Source organism: Lissotriton vulgaris, chromosome 6, assembly GCF_964263255.1.
Source record: "Lissotriton vulgaris chromosome 6, aLisVul1.2, whole genome shotgun sequence".
In the NCBI taxonomy this organism is placed as follows: Eukaryota; Metazoa; Chordata; class Amphibia; order Caudata; family Salamandridae; genus Lissotriton; species Lissotriton vulgaris.
In genome coordinates this window covers 1,642,011,582-1,642,029,952 of record NC_141694.1, presented here as the reverse complement: position 1 = coordinate 1,642,029,952, position 18,371 = coordinate 1,642,011,582, and the positions used below count along the sequence as shown (strand labels likewise).

The window sequence follows — 18,371 nt, the reverse complement described above, 5'->3', positions numbered from 1 at the left end:
CCTGCAGGGGGTAAAGAGGTCTCGAAGTGGTACTGGTGCCTGCTAGAAGAGACAGACGGAGATTTCACCCTCCCGGAACAACTATGGGGCTCAGATCTGGGGGCCCAGAGCATCGAAACCTGGCAGAATTCCTGTACCCTATTATATAAATGAGTCAAACCCGCATGGCTAAGACGTAATAATTTTTTTACAATTCACCGTGCATATTTTACACCGCTAAAACTTTCTAAATTTATCCCAGGGAAGAAATGTAACAAATGTGGCCATATCGCAGCCTCAGATATCCATATGTTCAAAGAATGCCCCAACATATCACAGTTTTGGAATGAAGTTAAAGCAACTCTGGACTCTATTCTTAATATTTCGATCTCCATCACACTCTCCTTGATTATATTTGGATGGGACAATAATATAAAGGGCCACGCTAGGACATTTCTGTTCTTTGCCATACTGCTTGCAAGAAGAGAGATATGCAAGGTTTGGATTGAAAATTCAGCACCAACCCACGCAAACTGGCTGTCGTCTCTCTACGCAACCTATAAAACCTCTAAAACTGATTTGAGGAGATCAGGCGGCGAGCGTAGCCGTATCTTTTGGGACGTTTTGGTTCGTTGGAGACAATAACCGGGGGTTTTTTTTTTGTTTTTTTTTTTTGTTTTTGTTTTTTCCCCGGTCCTATGATTATGCCTTGAAACTCCAAGAACTAGGCCCCCCCCAGTCGGCTCAGAATGGCTAGTTCAACTGAATAAAACTTCAAGTTTGGAGTCTTTTTCCACGATACTCTTCTGGCCATCCATTGCCGAGTTCCACCTAATAGAGCACAGGATGCAGAGGAAACTCTGCACCTAGATTGAGTGGTTGGCAGTTGGAGGCTAAATAAGAGGTGGTCAGGCAAATGAGGATAAAAAAAAAAATAGTCAAACTGGTGTTTCCAAAGCGAAAAAAGCATCTAATTTTAAGTAAGTTCAGAAAAGTTATTTCTTCTCACTTGTGTACAGTATCAATACAGTGTATACTATCATGTCAACATATTACTCTCCCTGGCAGTACAGGTCACTGCACCAATATGTGTGTGGTTGGTGTGTATTTGTAACCAAATGTAAATTATTGGTACATGTGGTCTCTGCATGTGGTATCCTATGTATGTTTCTTGTGTGCATGTTTATGTCCATAGTGTAGTCTATGTGTGCCACTATGTACTTTCCTTACCTGTTCTTGTGTACCTTGACCTTTTGACACCATGTGTATATGTTTGTGTATGCATATTTTCTGGGTGGACATATGCAGCTGAAGTGTTTCTGCCACAATAAGTGTGTGTCCATGTGAGTAAGATATACAGTTTTCGTTTGTGTATTGCTGTTGCCTATGCCACCATATTCTTTCCAACAACCACAGTTGATGGACAGAATGCAGAACAATGTCATACATTCACCCCAGTACAGAGAGGGCCTAAATCCATCGTTTTTCTGCATTCCACACCACTCCAGTTCAGACATGGCAATATGCAAATCAGCCTTGACCCTGTGCCTCATGGGAACAGTCCAGCCCGAACTGCCAAGCCATGTCTTTCCTGGACTGGAATAAAGCATCCTAGGACCGGTTTCTGGCTATCAGCCATCTTCAGCCAGGATAGCTTGACTCCAGTGGTGTGGGGAGCATGGGACTCACGTCTGAGCATACCCATCCCACTCGGGGTGACAAATGCAAAAAACACAGTTGATGGAGAGAATGCAGAACAATGTCATACATTCACCTCAGTACAGAGATCTGGGTCTAAATCCATTGTTTCGCTTTCTTCGCCCTAAGTTGGCAGGGTATGCTCAGACGTAAGTCCCTTGCTCACTTGGCCGCTGGATTCAAGATGGCCTGGCTGATGAGGATTATGAATCTGAAACCGGTCCCAGGATGCTTGTTTCCGGTCCAGGGAAGATGTGGCTTGGCAGTTCGGGCTGGACTGTTCCAATGAGGCACAGGGTCAGACTGATTTGCATATGGCCATGTCTGAACTGGGGTGGCTGAGTGAGCTAAAGAATGGTGATGGATTAAACCCTAATGCAGAGGTCTGGCCCGGGACCAGGGTTCAATTCCCCGCCTCGGCGGGTCTTGGGCTCAAAATTTCACGGACCAGTTAATTCTCGCCTCGGTGCCTATTCCAATCACGGAGTCTCACTCTGCAACTCTGGGCAATAGCTTGCTTAATCTCCACAACGGCCCCCACAACGCTAAGGATGCCTGGCCTCCACCTTGGGGGTGCCCAGGAGTGGACGCCTCACAGGGAAAGTCAGGATGGGTTCCACAGCGGTATTCGTACAAGCGCCTTGAGACCCTTGCGGGTGAGTAGTGCACTATACAAGTATCAATTTACATTTTACATTTAGTGTTTGATTTGCTCAAACGCTCCGTCCATCTTCCCCTTTTGTATCGCTTTGTTCGCCCTAAATTGGCAGTGTATGCTCAGACGTTGGTCCCTTGCTCACTTGGTCACTGGATTCAAGATAGTCTGGCTGATGAGGATTATGAATCCGAAACCGGTCCCAGGATGCTTGTTTCCGGTCCAGGGAAGGCATGGCTTGGCAGTTCGGGCTGGACTGTTCCCATGAGGCACAGGGTCAGACTGATTTGCATATGGCCATGTCTGAACTGGGGTGGCTGAGTGAGCTAAAGAATGGTGATGGATTAAACCCAGACCGGTTGACTGGGGGTGAGTGTTTGATTTGCTCAAACTATCCGTCCATCATCCCCTTTTGTATCACCATATTCTTCCCAGCATGGTACAAACTGCCCAACAAAGCAAGCAAAGTTCTCAATTCTGTCTCGTCCACTGACACGTTCACTTTTTCTCCAAAATATTGTAAATTCTTTCAGGTCTTTGTATTTTCATTACTCTGAAGTTTTGCAAAGGTTGTATCTTATATTGCTAACAGACATGTTTAGTATCACCACACAACAATTACATGGCCACTCTTAGTTTAAACATGACGCTGCACAAAGAAGGGAACATAATAGCATACTTCACGGAAGATAGGACTGTTATTTCCAGACTGCAGCCTTGCAACACATACTCTTTGTGGTCTGTGCTTTTTGCATTTCTTCTGTTATTAGTCCCTGAGTGCCCACTAATCCTCATTAAATGTTTATTAGCTGTTGTCTCTGTTGGACTTGGCCCTTTTTGCAGGGTCATCCCAGAAGTTTTTGCCTTCCTCCTGTATTTTTTCTGACCTGTTGTTGATGGTTTTATGACTCTGGGCACTTTACCACTGCTGATCATGGCTAAAGATCACCCAACTTCTCTACCCTTTCCACTCTCTTAACTCAAATGTTAGGGAAAATTTTGCTGAGGGCATGAGGGCAGTATCAAATTGGATGGCCTCCAACTGCCTCCAATGCAATGTCGGGAAGACGGAGGTAATGCTTTTTGGGAAAGCCACTATACTCTGGTCTCCCGACTGGTGGCCTCTGGACCTGGGACCAGTGCCCTCCCCAAAGTTGACTGTTAAAAACCTGGGTGTGAAGTTAGACCAAAACTTAACCTTAAAGGAGCACGCAAATGTAATCTCTGGAGCATGTTTCCGCACCATTGGCCTGTTAAGGCGAGTTTTCCCTCTCCTGCCCGATATGTATAGAAAGACTCTTGTACAGGCCCTGGTGATAAGCCGGTTAGACTACTGTAACGGGCTCCTGATACTAGCTAATGAGGATGCCTTAAACCGGCTACAGGTGGTCCAGAATACGGCGGCAAGACTGATCCTGAACGCTCCCACAAGAACCCCCTCCAAGCCCCTATTGAGAGAACTCCACTGGGTACCGATACGGCAACGTATCAAGTTTAAAATCTGTTGCACCGTTCATAAATGCCTTTTTGGAGATGGCCCCAAATACCTGGCCCAAAAATTCAAGCTCTATAAACCAGATCGCTCTCTTCGATCAAGTAACCAACTGTTATTAAAATCCCCACTCATTAAGAAGACCAGACAAGGTGGCCGCGCCCTCTCCCTTGTGGGGCCGACCCTGTGGAATAACTTGCCCTTTAGTCTCAGACAAAACACCAACCACTTATCCTTCAGGAAAATGCTTAAAACAAACTTGTTCCTGGAAGAATAATTGGCCTTAGCTCATCTAGTGAGACCCTAGCTCATCTACAGAGGTACATTCTTTACCATCCTGGCTTGCAAAGCGCGGAGATACCCTGTCAGGGTCGATTCTGGCGCGATATAAGAAACTAAATAAATAAATAAAATAAATAAATAAATAAAGTGCATATGCTCTCTCTTGTAAATTGTGTAATGGATTACAGCCCGACAGAACCACTTTTTTCTGATATCAATACCCAGGTTCTGAGGGACACCGGGTCGCCCCATTATAGTTAATGCTGGTGGGCTTGCAGCAATGATTGTGCCACCCACAGAAGCAGCTTGTAAAAGGTGACTCGGACCTGTCATTGCAGAGCCTGTGTGCAGTCTGGAACTGCCATGTCAACTGAAACCTTTCCTTTTCTACATATTAGTTACCCCTAAGGTAGGCCCAAGGTCCACCTGTGGGCAGGGTGCATTGTATGTGAAAGGTAGGACAAGCCCTGATGTGTGTGGCATATCCTCATAGTGAAATACTGGCAATTTCGTGTTTCACAATTGCAAGGCTATTTGTTCCCATAGGACAGAAGGGCAAATGTGTGTTTATAACATCTTTTAAACATAACTGTCCCTGGGAACAAGATATAAAAGTAAAGTTTAGTGTGCTTGAATTTAAAATGTTAAAGTGCATCTTTTAGTGAGGGTGATTTTTACATCCTGTGTTTCAAAATACCACTTTTAGAAGTAGGTATTTTCTTGCCTCACCATCCAGTGCGCCTCTGCTAGGTTTGTGTATTGCATGTCTGGCTTTTGTATGGCTGGAGATGGGCAGCGGCTCCAGAAGTCTGATGAGTCAGGACTGGGCTGAATAGGCCTGGTCAGCATTTGGAATGGTGGGAGGAGTAGCACCTTCACTAGAATAGGGCTGTGCCTGCCTTCCATAATGATGACTCCGCCCCCTGTGGTGTGTCTGGAGCCAGGTCGCACACTGAAAATGGAGGTTGTTGTGCACTTGCAAAGTGCCCCACATAACTGGTTTTGGCTGGGTAAAGACACTCTCTGCCTTTAGAGAGCAAAGAATTGTTGGGCATAAAAAGAGTGCCCCAGACCCCAGAAATCTAGCTCACTTCTGGAAAATCAAGAGGAACCTTTGCCAAGGAGAAGAGCCAGATAAGCTGAGTAGGAATACTGCCCCAGTGCTGTTTGTTGCCTGGGGTTGGCCTGCAGTGGCTGCATGCTGCCAAGGAAAGGAGAAAAAGGACTTTGCTGTTTGCTTTTCCACCTGCTTGAAGAAAAGATTTCCAAGGGCTTGAAACTGAGCTTGCCTCCTGTTCTGAATTCTCAGGGACACAAAGACTTCACCCCCAGCTCCCCTGAACCCCCTTTCTGGACGTTCTGACCTGCAAAGATGTGCCTGCTGTTGTTTTGGACTACTAGAGACTGTTTTCTGCTGGGAGCTGGAAGAATCTATGCATCGCCCCGGATCGTCGCACTGCATCGAGGCATCAAGTTTGTCGCATCGTTGGGGGATGCAGTAAGAAACTGATGCATCAACTCCCCACCCAATAAGAAACCGACCCATCACCTCCTCTCTGGTAAGGAACCAATGCATCACCTCCCTTGCGCAGCAGTAAGGAACCGACGGATCACCTCTCTTGGAGCAAGGAACCAACACATCACATTCCCAGAGTGTAAGGAACTGAAGCATCACCTTCCCTGCAGCCTGTTTTGCTTGATTGCGTGACACATCCCAGCTACTTTGTGTGAAAAGTGTTGCATCTGCAACTTGCTTTGAACTGAACTATTTCTACCATCTGACAGTCATATTTGTATAACTGTATTGTTGATTTTTGTCATTTGGTCTTATTTTGGTTTAGATAAAGATTACTTATTTTTCTAAACTGGTGTGGTGTCCATTTGTAGTGTTTTCACTGTATTACTGTATGTGTTTACAAATGCTTTAGACACTGCCTCTGAGATAAGCCTGTCTGCTTGTGACAAGCTACCAAGGGGGTGAGCAGGGTTTATTTTAGAAGTTTATCCTGACTAGAAGGAAGGATCCCTATTTGGATAAAGGTACCTATCGCTGCCAACTAGAGACCACCATTTCCAACAGTCCCAATCAGGTACTCTTTTTTAATATTCTCAGAAAAGAAGTGGGAAGTGTTACAAAAGTAACTGGGGATGAATAATAGACTATGATTTGATGCATTTTATGGAATAATGTACCCTATAATTTAATCTTTACAAATATGAAGTGAAACAGATACCAAAGGACTGCACATGCCCTCATAGTGCTAGAACAACTCGCAATATATCTATATTCAGGGTGTCACTCTTGTCGAACACTGTTTGTAGACTTAGCCATTGCATGCACCATACTCTACTAGATAACTGACAGTCAGTTGGTACCTCATTGGCACCGCCTACTTTGAGAGAATATTCTCTGAAGAGAACACTAATTGTGTCCCTGAAGATAACACTAAATGTCCCTGAAACTTTGTGCATCAAGATTTTCGAAATTTGCTAGGATTGGTTAAAACTGTGAGGCGCTAAGGAACTATGAATTAGGTCAAATTAACACAGAAGACAGCATCTAACTACTGGTACGGCTGATGTCCCATGCCGAGTACAGTCACACTTGTTCAATAATGCTGCTTGCACCACCTCTTTAAACTTGAAGACTCCTATTATTTCCCTCATTACTCATGAACAACATCTCCTAAATAAAGCAAATCCAAATGAACAGCAATAGAGATTCATGGTGAATGCCGAGACATATTTACTAGAAGTTCAAAATACTGTCTTTGGCATTATGATTGAGAGATTGGCTGTAATGACAATTTCCTAGGATCCGCCAACTGCCTCCCTTCTTTCTAGATTTTATTTTATTTTATTACAGTTTCTTATACCATGGGGACCACACATGCAGCAGAGGACTTCTAACTAAAAATGGATACACACTAAAGTAGAATAAAGTGTCAATAAGCCCTGCAGGAAGGTGGCAATAGTACAGTTCCAAGGACAGAAAAGCAACACATAAACTCAGCGGGCGCAGGTCTATAAGATCGAATTTGAGAAGGGAAGTCTCTAAATCGCTCTGGAACAAGATTATGTTGGGTTTAGTTTTAGGTGTTCAGGTAATAATTTGGCAAGGTTACCACATTCAGCCCAAAAACTGACTTGGAGCCAACTGATATAACATTAATTCCATGACCTTCTTTCTTCCCAGGCGAGAATTTGGGGGAATTTATTTCTGCATAATTTGGAGTCAGTGGTGTAGCGTGGGCTGCTAGCACCAGTAGCAAGACTAGTATTGTGCCCCCTAACTCGTGAGCCATTAGCACTTCCTGTCACAAAATGTTAAAAGAAAAAAAGTTACTAGTGCGAATCTTTTTCTTTTCAAATTGTGCATCTCCTAAGAATTTTTCTCCCGGGGCAACTGCCCCTGTCCCCACCCCCCCACGCTACGCCATTGTTCAGAGTAGTACACTTCAGAATGGGAAATAACATAGTAATACCACCTTTTCCCTTCATCTAAGGTATGGAAATTGGAATGTTGTACTTATTTCCTGCGAACAAATCCATAGCTTTTTCCTGGCAAACAGTTTTTAACAAAAAACCAAGGGTGCACCTGCTTTCATACAAAATAAAAAGTTTGTTTGCCCTCAAACTAAGACTCCCATGGCTCTTAAAATGAAAGACCATTTAGTCTGTGGTTCTGATTTAGAATTTGGCGGGTCTGATATTCCGACCCAAAGGTAGGATATAATGCCCTTGTCATACAGCTGGCAGGGTTTCCATCACGTTTGTGATGGGGTATCCCAACAGTCTCTCTCTAAATTGGGCCCTGTGAACCCATACCACTCTTTCAATTTTAGTATATGTGCTGCCGAAGCGAGCACAACCCATACCACTCTTAATATCACACTGAGTTCTGGGGAGCTCGCGTGCATTTCATCTACTTTTCAATATTTATGCGGCGCGCCTATTTGAACTTCTGTTTTAACTGCGCATCAATTGCCACTGTTAAGCTAAACTAATTCAGATCATTTTCAACTGCCAATATCCAGACGGTGCGTGCAAAATGTCAACCATAAAAACAGGTAAAAACAAGAGTAAAAAAAAGTTCATTAAAATTGTTCCTTGTCCTAAAATAACTTTTTTTTCAATTTGTGTACTCATGATCTGATTTATTGCTACAAAACGTGTCCTTCCCCTACTTAGTGCTGTTCCAGCTGATGGCGTTTGGGAGTTGGAAAATCATATGCATTTATCACAGTGAAATAAGGGCTGTCAACCTACTTTCATGCCAATTAATTAGAAACCCTACAGCGTGTAGCACAGAACAGGTGCTAGCCTTCTCGGTTACCCTCTGGAGGGAAAATACCATGCTTACGCTTCAATTATTGGCAGAAGTTGTGTCCCCAGGTTCCCGCAGTAAAACCATTTTTCGAATAAGACGTCAGTGGATTCTCCAACGTAGTACCTGTCAAAACACAATCAGTAGCAGTTCAGTTCAGAGCATCTCTCGCATTTTCCATTAGACAGAACATAACTTTGCAGGAATTTTGAGGACAAGACCAGCAGAAACTCGACTGCTAACAAACTCGCAGACAGTGGCAAGTGCCAGATGCACGACTCTAATTTATGAGCATAGAGTATGGCATTCGTCAACCTTCTAGCGCCTAAAAAAATGAAAACAGTTACTTTATATGATGATATAAGTAAACTAGCTTTGGCAAAGTGAACCATTCTGGCCTTTTGATTAAATGTAGTTCTTGACTGATTAGTGACTTTGTATTGCATGGTTGTACTGATGGGTGAAGAATGGCCTGCAGGCATTGGTAAGCGCGTGCATGCATGCTTTGATGAACTTGTAAGTGCAGGGATATATGTAAATGTAAATTGATACTTGTATAGCGCACTACTCACCCGCAAGGGTCTCAAGGCGCTTGTACGAATACCGCTGTGGAACCCATCCTGGCTTTCCCTGTGAGGCGCCCACTCCTGGGCACCCCTAAGGTGGAGGCAAGGCATCCTTAGCGTTGTGGGGGCCGTTGTGGAGATTAAGCAAGCTATTGCCCAGAGTTGCAGAGTGGGACCCATGACTGGAATAAGCACTGAAGCGAGAATTATCAGGTCTGTGGAATTTTGAGCCCAAGACCCGCCGAGGCGGGGAATTGAACCCTGGTCCCGGGCTAGACCTCTGCATCTGGGTCTGCCACTCTAATCATCCCTGTATGACTGCAGGGATGGGTGAATGGGTACGGTGATGAGTGTGTGCGTAAAACAATGAATGAATGAATGAATGAGGCTGGTTAGAAGCAATTTCCCAGCGCTTAATTTGAGCTGGAGGTTTCAGGTGGGGCCCACCAGCAGTCATTTTTGGGGACTGATACTTAAATTTCGTCAGCAGACTTTCACCCAGAACAAGAGAGACAGAAAGGCAGAAAAAAGAAAGAAAGGTAAAAAACAAGACGGAAAAGCATTGGCAGAGGGAGAAAGCAGGGCTGAAAAAGAACCTGCAAGAGTGAGATAAACGGTAAGGAAGGGTACGAAAGTGCATGAAATGGGGATCAGGTGACAGCAAGACTAGACGGCCTTTGGCAATCCCCAATATATGGCAGCACTGGTGGCTGGCTTCTGAAGAAAAAAATCTTTGGATCACAGAAATTATTGTTTTCACAAACTAAGCACTGGAAATAGCATCTAGGTACACAGTGTACTGAAAATAAGCGCCTTCATGCCATATATTATCACCATAGTGTCAGGTCCAGCATTAAGCCAAAAGTGGGAACCATCATCCCACTGGTATACGCATGTCGACAGCATGCATTAGGCTGAGGAGGGGGGCACCTCCAGGTTTATTACCAATGTTGCCATATTTAGCCAAGAATCATCACCACTCCATCAAATATCTGACATTCACTGTTGCACTGTGCACTAAGGCAGCCAATTATACCACTAAAAGGCACTCTAAGATTCAAATCTCATACCTTCAAAGAAATTGGGAATTTTCCCTAGTACGAGTGGTCTCTTGAAATTACTGCTGTTTTTTTGTTGCTACAGAAATTTGAAAAAATATTTAAGCAAAACATTTTCACGGGAAGGGAGGAATTATTTCCCCCTTTCTGAAATTATTTATGAATGCCAACAAGTCTTTTTCATTCTGCATATGAAAGCCTACCCTCAAGTCCATCAAATTGCGACATTACAATTTTCTGAGCGAATGTTTCATCCCATTAGTACCCGTTCAATATCCAAATAAAAAAATCAACACATTAAAGTCGTCCAGTTAACCTTTGGAACGTGTCTGTCAATGTGCACTCCAAGAGAAAATTCGATAATTTCTTTGTTTATTAAAAAATGCAAATGATTCCACAGAGGATGAATTTGCAGTGAGTGTGGTAAATCCATAACTATGGAGAAAATGCCCCAGTTGGACAATCACATTTTTACAGTGGTCTCGACTATGGTACTGTGGCAGGATTCACTCGGACTGGAGAAGGGCTTGCATCCTATGGTGACCAACTGGCATGGGTGCAAATTCAGGACGGTGAGTGTAAAAATTCAGGGTAAAGGGTCAAAATTTAGGACAAAAATTCAGGACAGGAGATTAAATTCAGAGCAAAACTTAGAAACAAGAGTTAAATTTCCCAGACACATCAGAGGATCTTGCGCAATAGTATATAAGTAAGTAAATAGACAACCACTGAAGTACAAGTCAAAATAAGTTTATATTAGGTTGAGACAATTGTGCACTTCACGGTTTTTCAGTATGCCCAAAGCTTTGAACAACTGAGCAGGTCTGTTTTTGGTATTTCGGAAAAAATTCTATTTATATGGTTATTGGACTGTGTTGTCCAGTCCAATATTTTGTTTACCCGTCATGCCCAAGCAGGCATGTTTGGTGAGAGAAATGGGTGGGAAGATCTGCTCGGATAGACATTGTACGATGTAAAGCGACACACATAGGAGCAGCTAGTGCCTGCAGTGCTGGACTAGAGAGCAGTCCTCCAAGTAGCCAGCTTTTTGTGTCAGATCGCTTCAGGTATTCCATTTCCGTTCAGCTGGTGATGACTGTTATAGGCTGGTATAGTATAGAGTGATGGATAAGACCCATAGCCGAGAGGGCTTGTATGAGGGTAAGAGCATTAAGCAGGAAAAAGGAGTATTAACCAGCCTGCATGAGCTATAATTGGCTGCAGACTGCTGAGTATTTTGGTATTATTGTGGGTCAGAGCGGTTAGATAGGAGTCGACATTACTATATCATGTATCAGCCCTCCTTATTTTACCTGTATATAAAAAATAGTATACTGATTGGGCAGTTTCCTTTCTATGAGCTTTAAACTGCAGATTCTCATTGATGCACAGAAGTGTGCTACACACTAGACACTGTTTACACTGTTAGGGCATTATTGTAGAGCGAAAGGAGGCACTGTCTTTTACATACAGAACATGTTCTTTTGAAATGGAAGCAAAATGCCATCATGCAGTTTTACGGGTAAATCTGTATAGTGCACAAATACTAATGTGTGGAAATGTGGCTTCAGCAAATAAGTATCATTTGAACATCACCAAGTAAAGTTACTTGATTGTTTTGATCCTATTAAAACTCTGTTTCCAGCACACTTCTGAATTACAAACAAGTGTTCCATTTGTGGCTTCCTAACTGCTGGTAAGTTTTGAAACATTTGCACAGCGTATTTACACATATTTAAAAGTTGTTGTGTGTTACAAACAAACTGACAGCTTACAGCCTTTGTTTTCGCACGCCCCAAAAAATTTGGGGAAACATGGTGCATTCTACAACACGTTTGTCATTATACATGAATTGCATTAGCTTCTAAAGCATAGTAAATAATGACTCTACTGTGCACCAGGATACGGCAAACTTTGATGGGGCTCTTCAATGATTCTCTCACTATCACCAACAGTGCCTCTCATCTCTCCACAGCCCCTCTCTCACATGTATTTCGTTTGTTTTATAGCCCTTCTCAAAACAGTATAAAATATTGGATTTACATCACACACACATACAGAGACAATGAACCATACGTTTGTAAATCAGTGTATAGAACATGTTAAATAAGGCAAAAGGCACTACAAAGTGTAGGATACACGTGTCACATATACTGGTAGTCATTTTGTAAGATTGCTTGGTCTGAAGAAGCACAAACTCAAGATTCAGAACATAACAACATGGTTAGGGTTAACTTTAATGGTAATAATTTACTCCTAACCTAACAAACCTTTTTAGCAACATCAGGATAATGAAAGACTAGGAAAATAACATAACATTGTAACCTGTACCATGCAGCTTGCATTCAGCTCTTTGATGGCAGTTCATAGCTCACTGTGCTCGTTTACATATGTAACTTATGAACTGCACAGTAACAAAAGAATGTTAGTGACAAAAGTAGTAACCCACTGAGATCTGCACATAAAATACCATTCTTTGATATGCATAGCACACATTCTTTGCAGCAGGCATATTAACCCCTTTTGCTACCTTAGGTGATTCAAATCTCCCATCTTGCTCCAGCAGGTACATTAGTCACCAGACAATGGTGAGCCAAACCTGAATATAAGTGAAGCCACTTTTATTGTTGCCTGAAAACTGCTAGATATACAAGGAACTTTGCAGTGCCAGACCCCAGCAACAAAACCACTCCCCTCTCTTTCCATCCCCCCAGGTAAACACCCGATGGTTGGGCCGGCCAGTCCGGCCTTGCTACCACCCACCAATGGTGCCCCTCATTTTCACATAGACCCTCTCTCATGTGTATTTAATTTCTTTTATAGTGTTACTCATCCCAAGTGTGGAGGGCAGGGTGTTGGGGTGTGTTACATCGCACATATAATATATAAAGACAATGACTCATATAAATGTGACAGTCAATGTACAGGAAATGTTACTTAGGACAATGGGGGCTACAAGGTTTAATCATTCTTTCATCCATCATCCAGTCTTTCACTATTCATTCTGTCCTTCCATCTGTGTGCCCATCTATATCCAAACATATTCAACCATTTGCAAACCTATCCATCATGTATGCTTCCATCCATCATTTCACTCATCCGTCCCTCCATCCACCCTTTCACTCATCCATCCATTATCCATCCATCCACCCTTTCACCCAATCCCTCCATACACCCATCCATCCACTCTCCCACCCATCCATCTATTCACTCATCCATCCAGCCATTTACCCTTTCACTGATTCAACCATCCTTTCACTTACTCATCCATCCACCCAGTCACTTATCCTTCCACCTATTCACCCTTTCAATCATCCATCCACCCTCCCTTTCTCTTTCAATACCCTTTCACTTATCCATCGATCCTTTCACACACCCACCCAAGCATCTTCTCATCCACTCATGAATCCATCCATTGACCCTATCACGCATTCATCCATCCTTTCTCTCATCCATCCATCCATCCTTTCGCTCCTTCACTCATCTCTCCATTCTTTTGTCCATCTACCCTCCCTTTCACTTTCACCCATCCTTTCATCCACCCTTTCACTCATCCATCCATCCATTCACCCTTTTACTTATCAATTCATAAAGCCATCCATCATTTCACTCATCCATCCATCCATCCATCCATCCTTTCACTCATCCATGCACCATTTTACACATCCATCTACTCTTCCACCCATACATCCATCGATTTACCTTTTCTTTCATCCATCCTTCCTTCCACTCACTCATTCATCCATCCTTCCACTCACTCACTCATCCATCCATCCATCTTTTCTTTGATTATCTATCCATTCACCCTTTCATTCATACTTTCACTAATCCATCCAGTCATTCACCCATCCCTTCACTTACTTACTCACCCACCTTTTCACATTATGAGCTGAGCCTTTGTCTGCAGAGTTGCAGACAGAGGAGGCCCATCAAGAACTCCACCCTCACTGTGGTTCCTAAAGCAAGGGGTGGGATGAGGGAGGGTTCACAATACCCCTGCACTTAGACTGTCTGAAAAAGAGGAAGTCATGCATGATGCACAGTGCCAGGACGGGATGTGACTGTGACATGGTGTTGTTTCCAGGGCTTTCAGTGGGATGAAAAAACTGGGGGGGGTCTCGATGTAATTAAGGGTGTGGCTTAAAACACCAAAGCTACACATCTGTGCTTAGCATATTGTGCAGCCCGACTAGTATTTTGCTGTTTCTGTCTTTGCATCCAAATATATATAACACAACAAGTAAAGTCACACCTCCAACAAGCCAGAACTATTAGAATTGTCAATAGTTGTTAGTTGCATAAAATAAAAAAGCAACAAACATGGCTTTGTTGAATATAATATTGAAAATGCATCAGTTCTAAAATGATGAGGCTCTGAAAGAATTGTAACTCCTTCTTTTTATCTTCTTTCACCGGCTTCTTTACTTTAACTGGATTCTCATGTAGCAGCATGGGCCTTTTTGTACGTTTCTTCCATCTGACATAATGCCCTGCCCTAGACTGGGGCAGGAGGAGAACACACACCACATGCAGCCCCTTGTCATTCTGTATGTGACAATCAGCTGGCATAGAGACTGACAATGGGCGGGGTGGGACTGCTGTTGTGCTCAGAGGATGAGTGCGGCCCCATCAGGGAACTGAGGCCTCTCACAGGGAAACAATGCTGTTCCCCAATGCCCACAATTATGGCCAAAAGGCATCTGTGAAAGGGATTATCATGGACAACAGAAATGAGATCCAATTCACGGACGGTCCGTGAAATTTACAGACAGTTGGTCACCCTATTCCTTCCTTAGCAGGTGAAGTGTCTGCCAGCATCTGCCAAGCATAAACCCCTCCCCCGCAGCCAAGAGATTTAGATCATGAATCTACATGAGTGCACTTCCATTCCAATGCAGGCAGGGTCAGACTGGGAACCACAACCGGCCCTGGCAAAGTGCTCGGCCGGCCCCCCTCCCCACTGGAGGTGGTGTTGGAGGTGCCGCCGAGCTCTTTGCCGGGTCGTTTTCAGCCGATTAAGTGCAGGGCCGATTTTGGAGCTATGCTGCAAAAACGGCCCTGTAACAAGAACGGCCCCCAGGGGCCCAAAACCGCCCCCACCCGTGCGGCGCACCGGGGGATTGCCCGGTGCCCGCTGTGGCCAGTCCGGCCTTGAATGCAGGGAACTGACCATCGCTACACTGCAGTGGAAGTCAACAGAAAAAAACAACTATCGTAGACGAGCTGGAACAACTAGTAGCCAATCAAATGGCTGTAGCTGGCTGCTGAAAAGAGGCCAACCCCCTCATGACTGACACGTCTGTCTTCCAGCGGATGTAATGTGGAATGATAGAAAATGTGAGTGACAATTCCAACAAGCAACAGCTCCGCAGGGTGACTCATTGCACCTTCCTCTGTGTATTGTGGAAGCCCTCCAAACAGCTAAAGCTGTCTCTAGCTAGACCTTAGAATGGAAGACCATTTTAAAATACTTTGGCATGAGAAAAGTGGGTTGATAGCCAGGACACCTAAAGGGTATTTTAAATAGATTACCTCGAATATTCAAGTAGACATACTTTGGACATATACAATGTATACCTCTAAAGAATGACTTTCAATTTCATCATTGCCCTAATATCCTCGGGTGAAGACTGCAGACCAGCGTCTTCTTACATTTCTCTTCGTAGTGCAGTCTTTCTGTGTACCACTCTTTGCACACCTGCCTGATGATTCCTCCTTTTTCACTTCTGTTTGTGCTTACCACAGTCTTACCGCCTTCAGAGGCCCAGTTGGTTTTAAACTAAAATGGAGCTGTTTTACTACATTCTCGCTCCTGAGGCATGCTTATTCAACCACTAAAGGGCCGGATTCGAGGGGGCTGTTGTTAACTCCTCTTGCCATGCTGACACTGTGGGACGCTCTGCAGGAAGAACCACTGCTACTGGCAGCCACAGGGGACTGCGAGTCCCATAATCCTTGCCTGGAGTTGCACCTGGAGCTCCACATGCATTCCACAGGCACTACAGGGCCGGCTCTAGGCTCATGGTGGCCCTGGGCAAGGAGTGTAGGTAGGGGGCCCGGAAGAGGTGGTCCGGGCGGGGCGAAGCGTGCAGGCCAGTAAAGAGGGGAGGGGGTCAGGGTGTTTAGTAGTGGAACAGAGCCGGAGGCCCCCAAATCCCTGCCAGGGGCCACCACGCAAATATGTATCCATCCTCAGAGGATTAATATATTAAGGATATATATTGGCGTGGTGGCCCCTGGGGTTTGGTGGCCCTGTGCAGGTGCACAGCTTGCACATGCCTAGAGCCGGCCCTGGGCACTACTAAAGCGCGCCGCAGTGCCGTGGTTCGGGAGCTCTTCCGCTGCATTCATGCTACTGGAGCATGCTTAATCGGCCACTACAGGACCTGATTCGAGGGGGCTGTTAACTCCCCTTGCCACGCTGACACTGTGGGATGCTCTGCGAAAAGAGCTGCTGCTGGCAGCTGCTGGGGACTACGAGTCCCAGAATCCTTGCCTGAAGTCGCACCTGCATTCCATCAGGTGCTAGTAAGCATGCTGAGGAATGCGGGCGGGCTGTGGACGGGTAAAGCCCGGTTTAAGGGCAGGCCGGTTCTGCACCCATCAGTGACAGGAAGAGGCAGGGCAGGCCTGTTCTGCACCCATCAGTGACAGGAAGAGGCAGGGCAGGCCTGTTCTGCACCTATCAGTGACAGGAAGAGGCAGGTCTTTTCTTTCTTCCTACCTCCCGGGTTTGTTTTCTGCTGTGCTGTGGGCCCAATATCGTGGCAGAATAATGTACTGGAAGAAATGTGTGCTGGCTCAAGAACACCATTACGTGCAGAAATGACCCCCACTGGACTGGCTTCTGGTGTGTGGGGAGTGTGGTAAAGACCAACAAACACTTCTTGCCCTGTTCTGTACCCTCGGGTTAGTGCTTTGAGTAGACCTCCCTAGCATTTGCGCCTGTAGACCGGGCTAGTAAGGGAGGAGGATTGTCGTGTCATGGGCGCTTGAGCTGGTGGGGTTGGCTTGATATGGAAGCTAATGGAAGGGCCCTTTAGCCTCAAGAGCCATTGCCTATCAGGGGCTGTGTCGCCTGAGTGGCTCAATTATGGGCAAGAGGAAAGTTCCTGCTGTAAAGGCATTCTCACAGCCGAAAAACACCATGGGTCACGGCCATCAAAGGATTCTTAACATGTGCAGTCTCAAGGGTGTCCAAAGAAATTGAGTTAGAGGAAAGAAGGCTATCGCCAACAGGGGGTAGCCCCCCTCAGTCCCCAACCAGTCATCCCTCACATGTGGAGGCTCTCAGGAGGGTGGAGGGGATGAGTGCTGTGACTAATTGGGGGAGTTAAGGGGGTCAGGGATCACATTGGGTCACCATTAGTCAGTCGTCCATCACTGGGACGGGGTTCTGGGGCCTTAGCTCATGATTCAACTTCCTCAGGCTCTTTCAGGCTGAGTAGGAAGTGGAGGGGGGGGACAAATGCAGGCTCAGGGTGTCCTAGTACCCATTCAGTTCCCCCTCCTACGTCAATGTATTCTGTCTTGGAGGGGGGACCCTTTTAGCAAGGAATTAATTTCCAAACTCACGGCGATGCCAATCTTGAAACAATCGAGACCAAAGTATCAGAACTTCTATCTCTAATCAATGTAGAGAGGGATTTGCAGGCAAGACAGATTTACCCCCTAGAGTCAGCTGCTTCTGGAGCTCACGTCACAGTGGATATCACTGTCTTTACTCATGGTACACCCGATATAATAGCATTTCCCCCCCCCCCTCCAGGCCCAGGAAGGGCCCTAAGGAACGCCCCACAGTTCCCTCGACTCTAGTTGCCCCCAACAGGGAGAACCCCCACAGATCTACTGTCTCACCCCGCTTACCGTACACTGGGGATATACTTAACTTACCACCTGAGGATATCCCATATGTTGTGGTTCTGGGGAATGTTGCACCCAATCAAATTCTGCCCCTGAGCTCTTACAACAGTTAAAAAAACAAGGCTCTATCAGCATTTCCATGCATGGGCAGGTATTGCTGACTCAATCACCATGGTTCACAGGGTTAGTTAGGTGGGTATGGAATGCAAAAATTGGAATGGAATGGGGACTGCATGGTGGTTTTTAAAAAACCTGGGATTGTGGCACATGCCTTGGCTACACTATCCTCCTGTAGGTCTCATGATCAGCACGGCATTTTAGTATGGGATTATTCTATAAACCTTAGAAGGTTTGCAGCTTCGATAGCCCTTAAGGCTAGCTAATGCAGGCCTGTTATATTTGTGGTCGCCAGCCTAGTGGGCAGCCCCTGGTGCTGAACCTCTCAAATCGA

General features: G+C 45.1%; 1 protein-coding gene across 1 annotated transcript in view; it reads right to left on the bottom strand.

Moving 5' to 3' along the window:
* HAAO (3-hydroxyanthranilate 3,4-dioxygenase) overlaps window positions 1–18,371 on the bottom strand; it is a 374,111-nt gene that overhangs the window by 135,284 nt on the left and 220,456 nt on the right. The window contains exon 2 of the mRNA XM_086925914.1: window positions 8,470–8,559. Coding sequence (XP_086782040.1) covers window positions 8,470–8,559 — 90 coding nt within the window. The remainder of the gene's footprint in view (window positions 1–8,469; window positions 8,560–18,371) is intronic.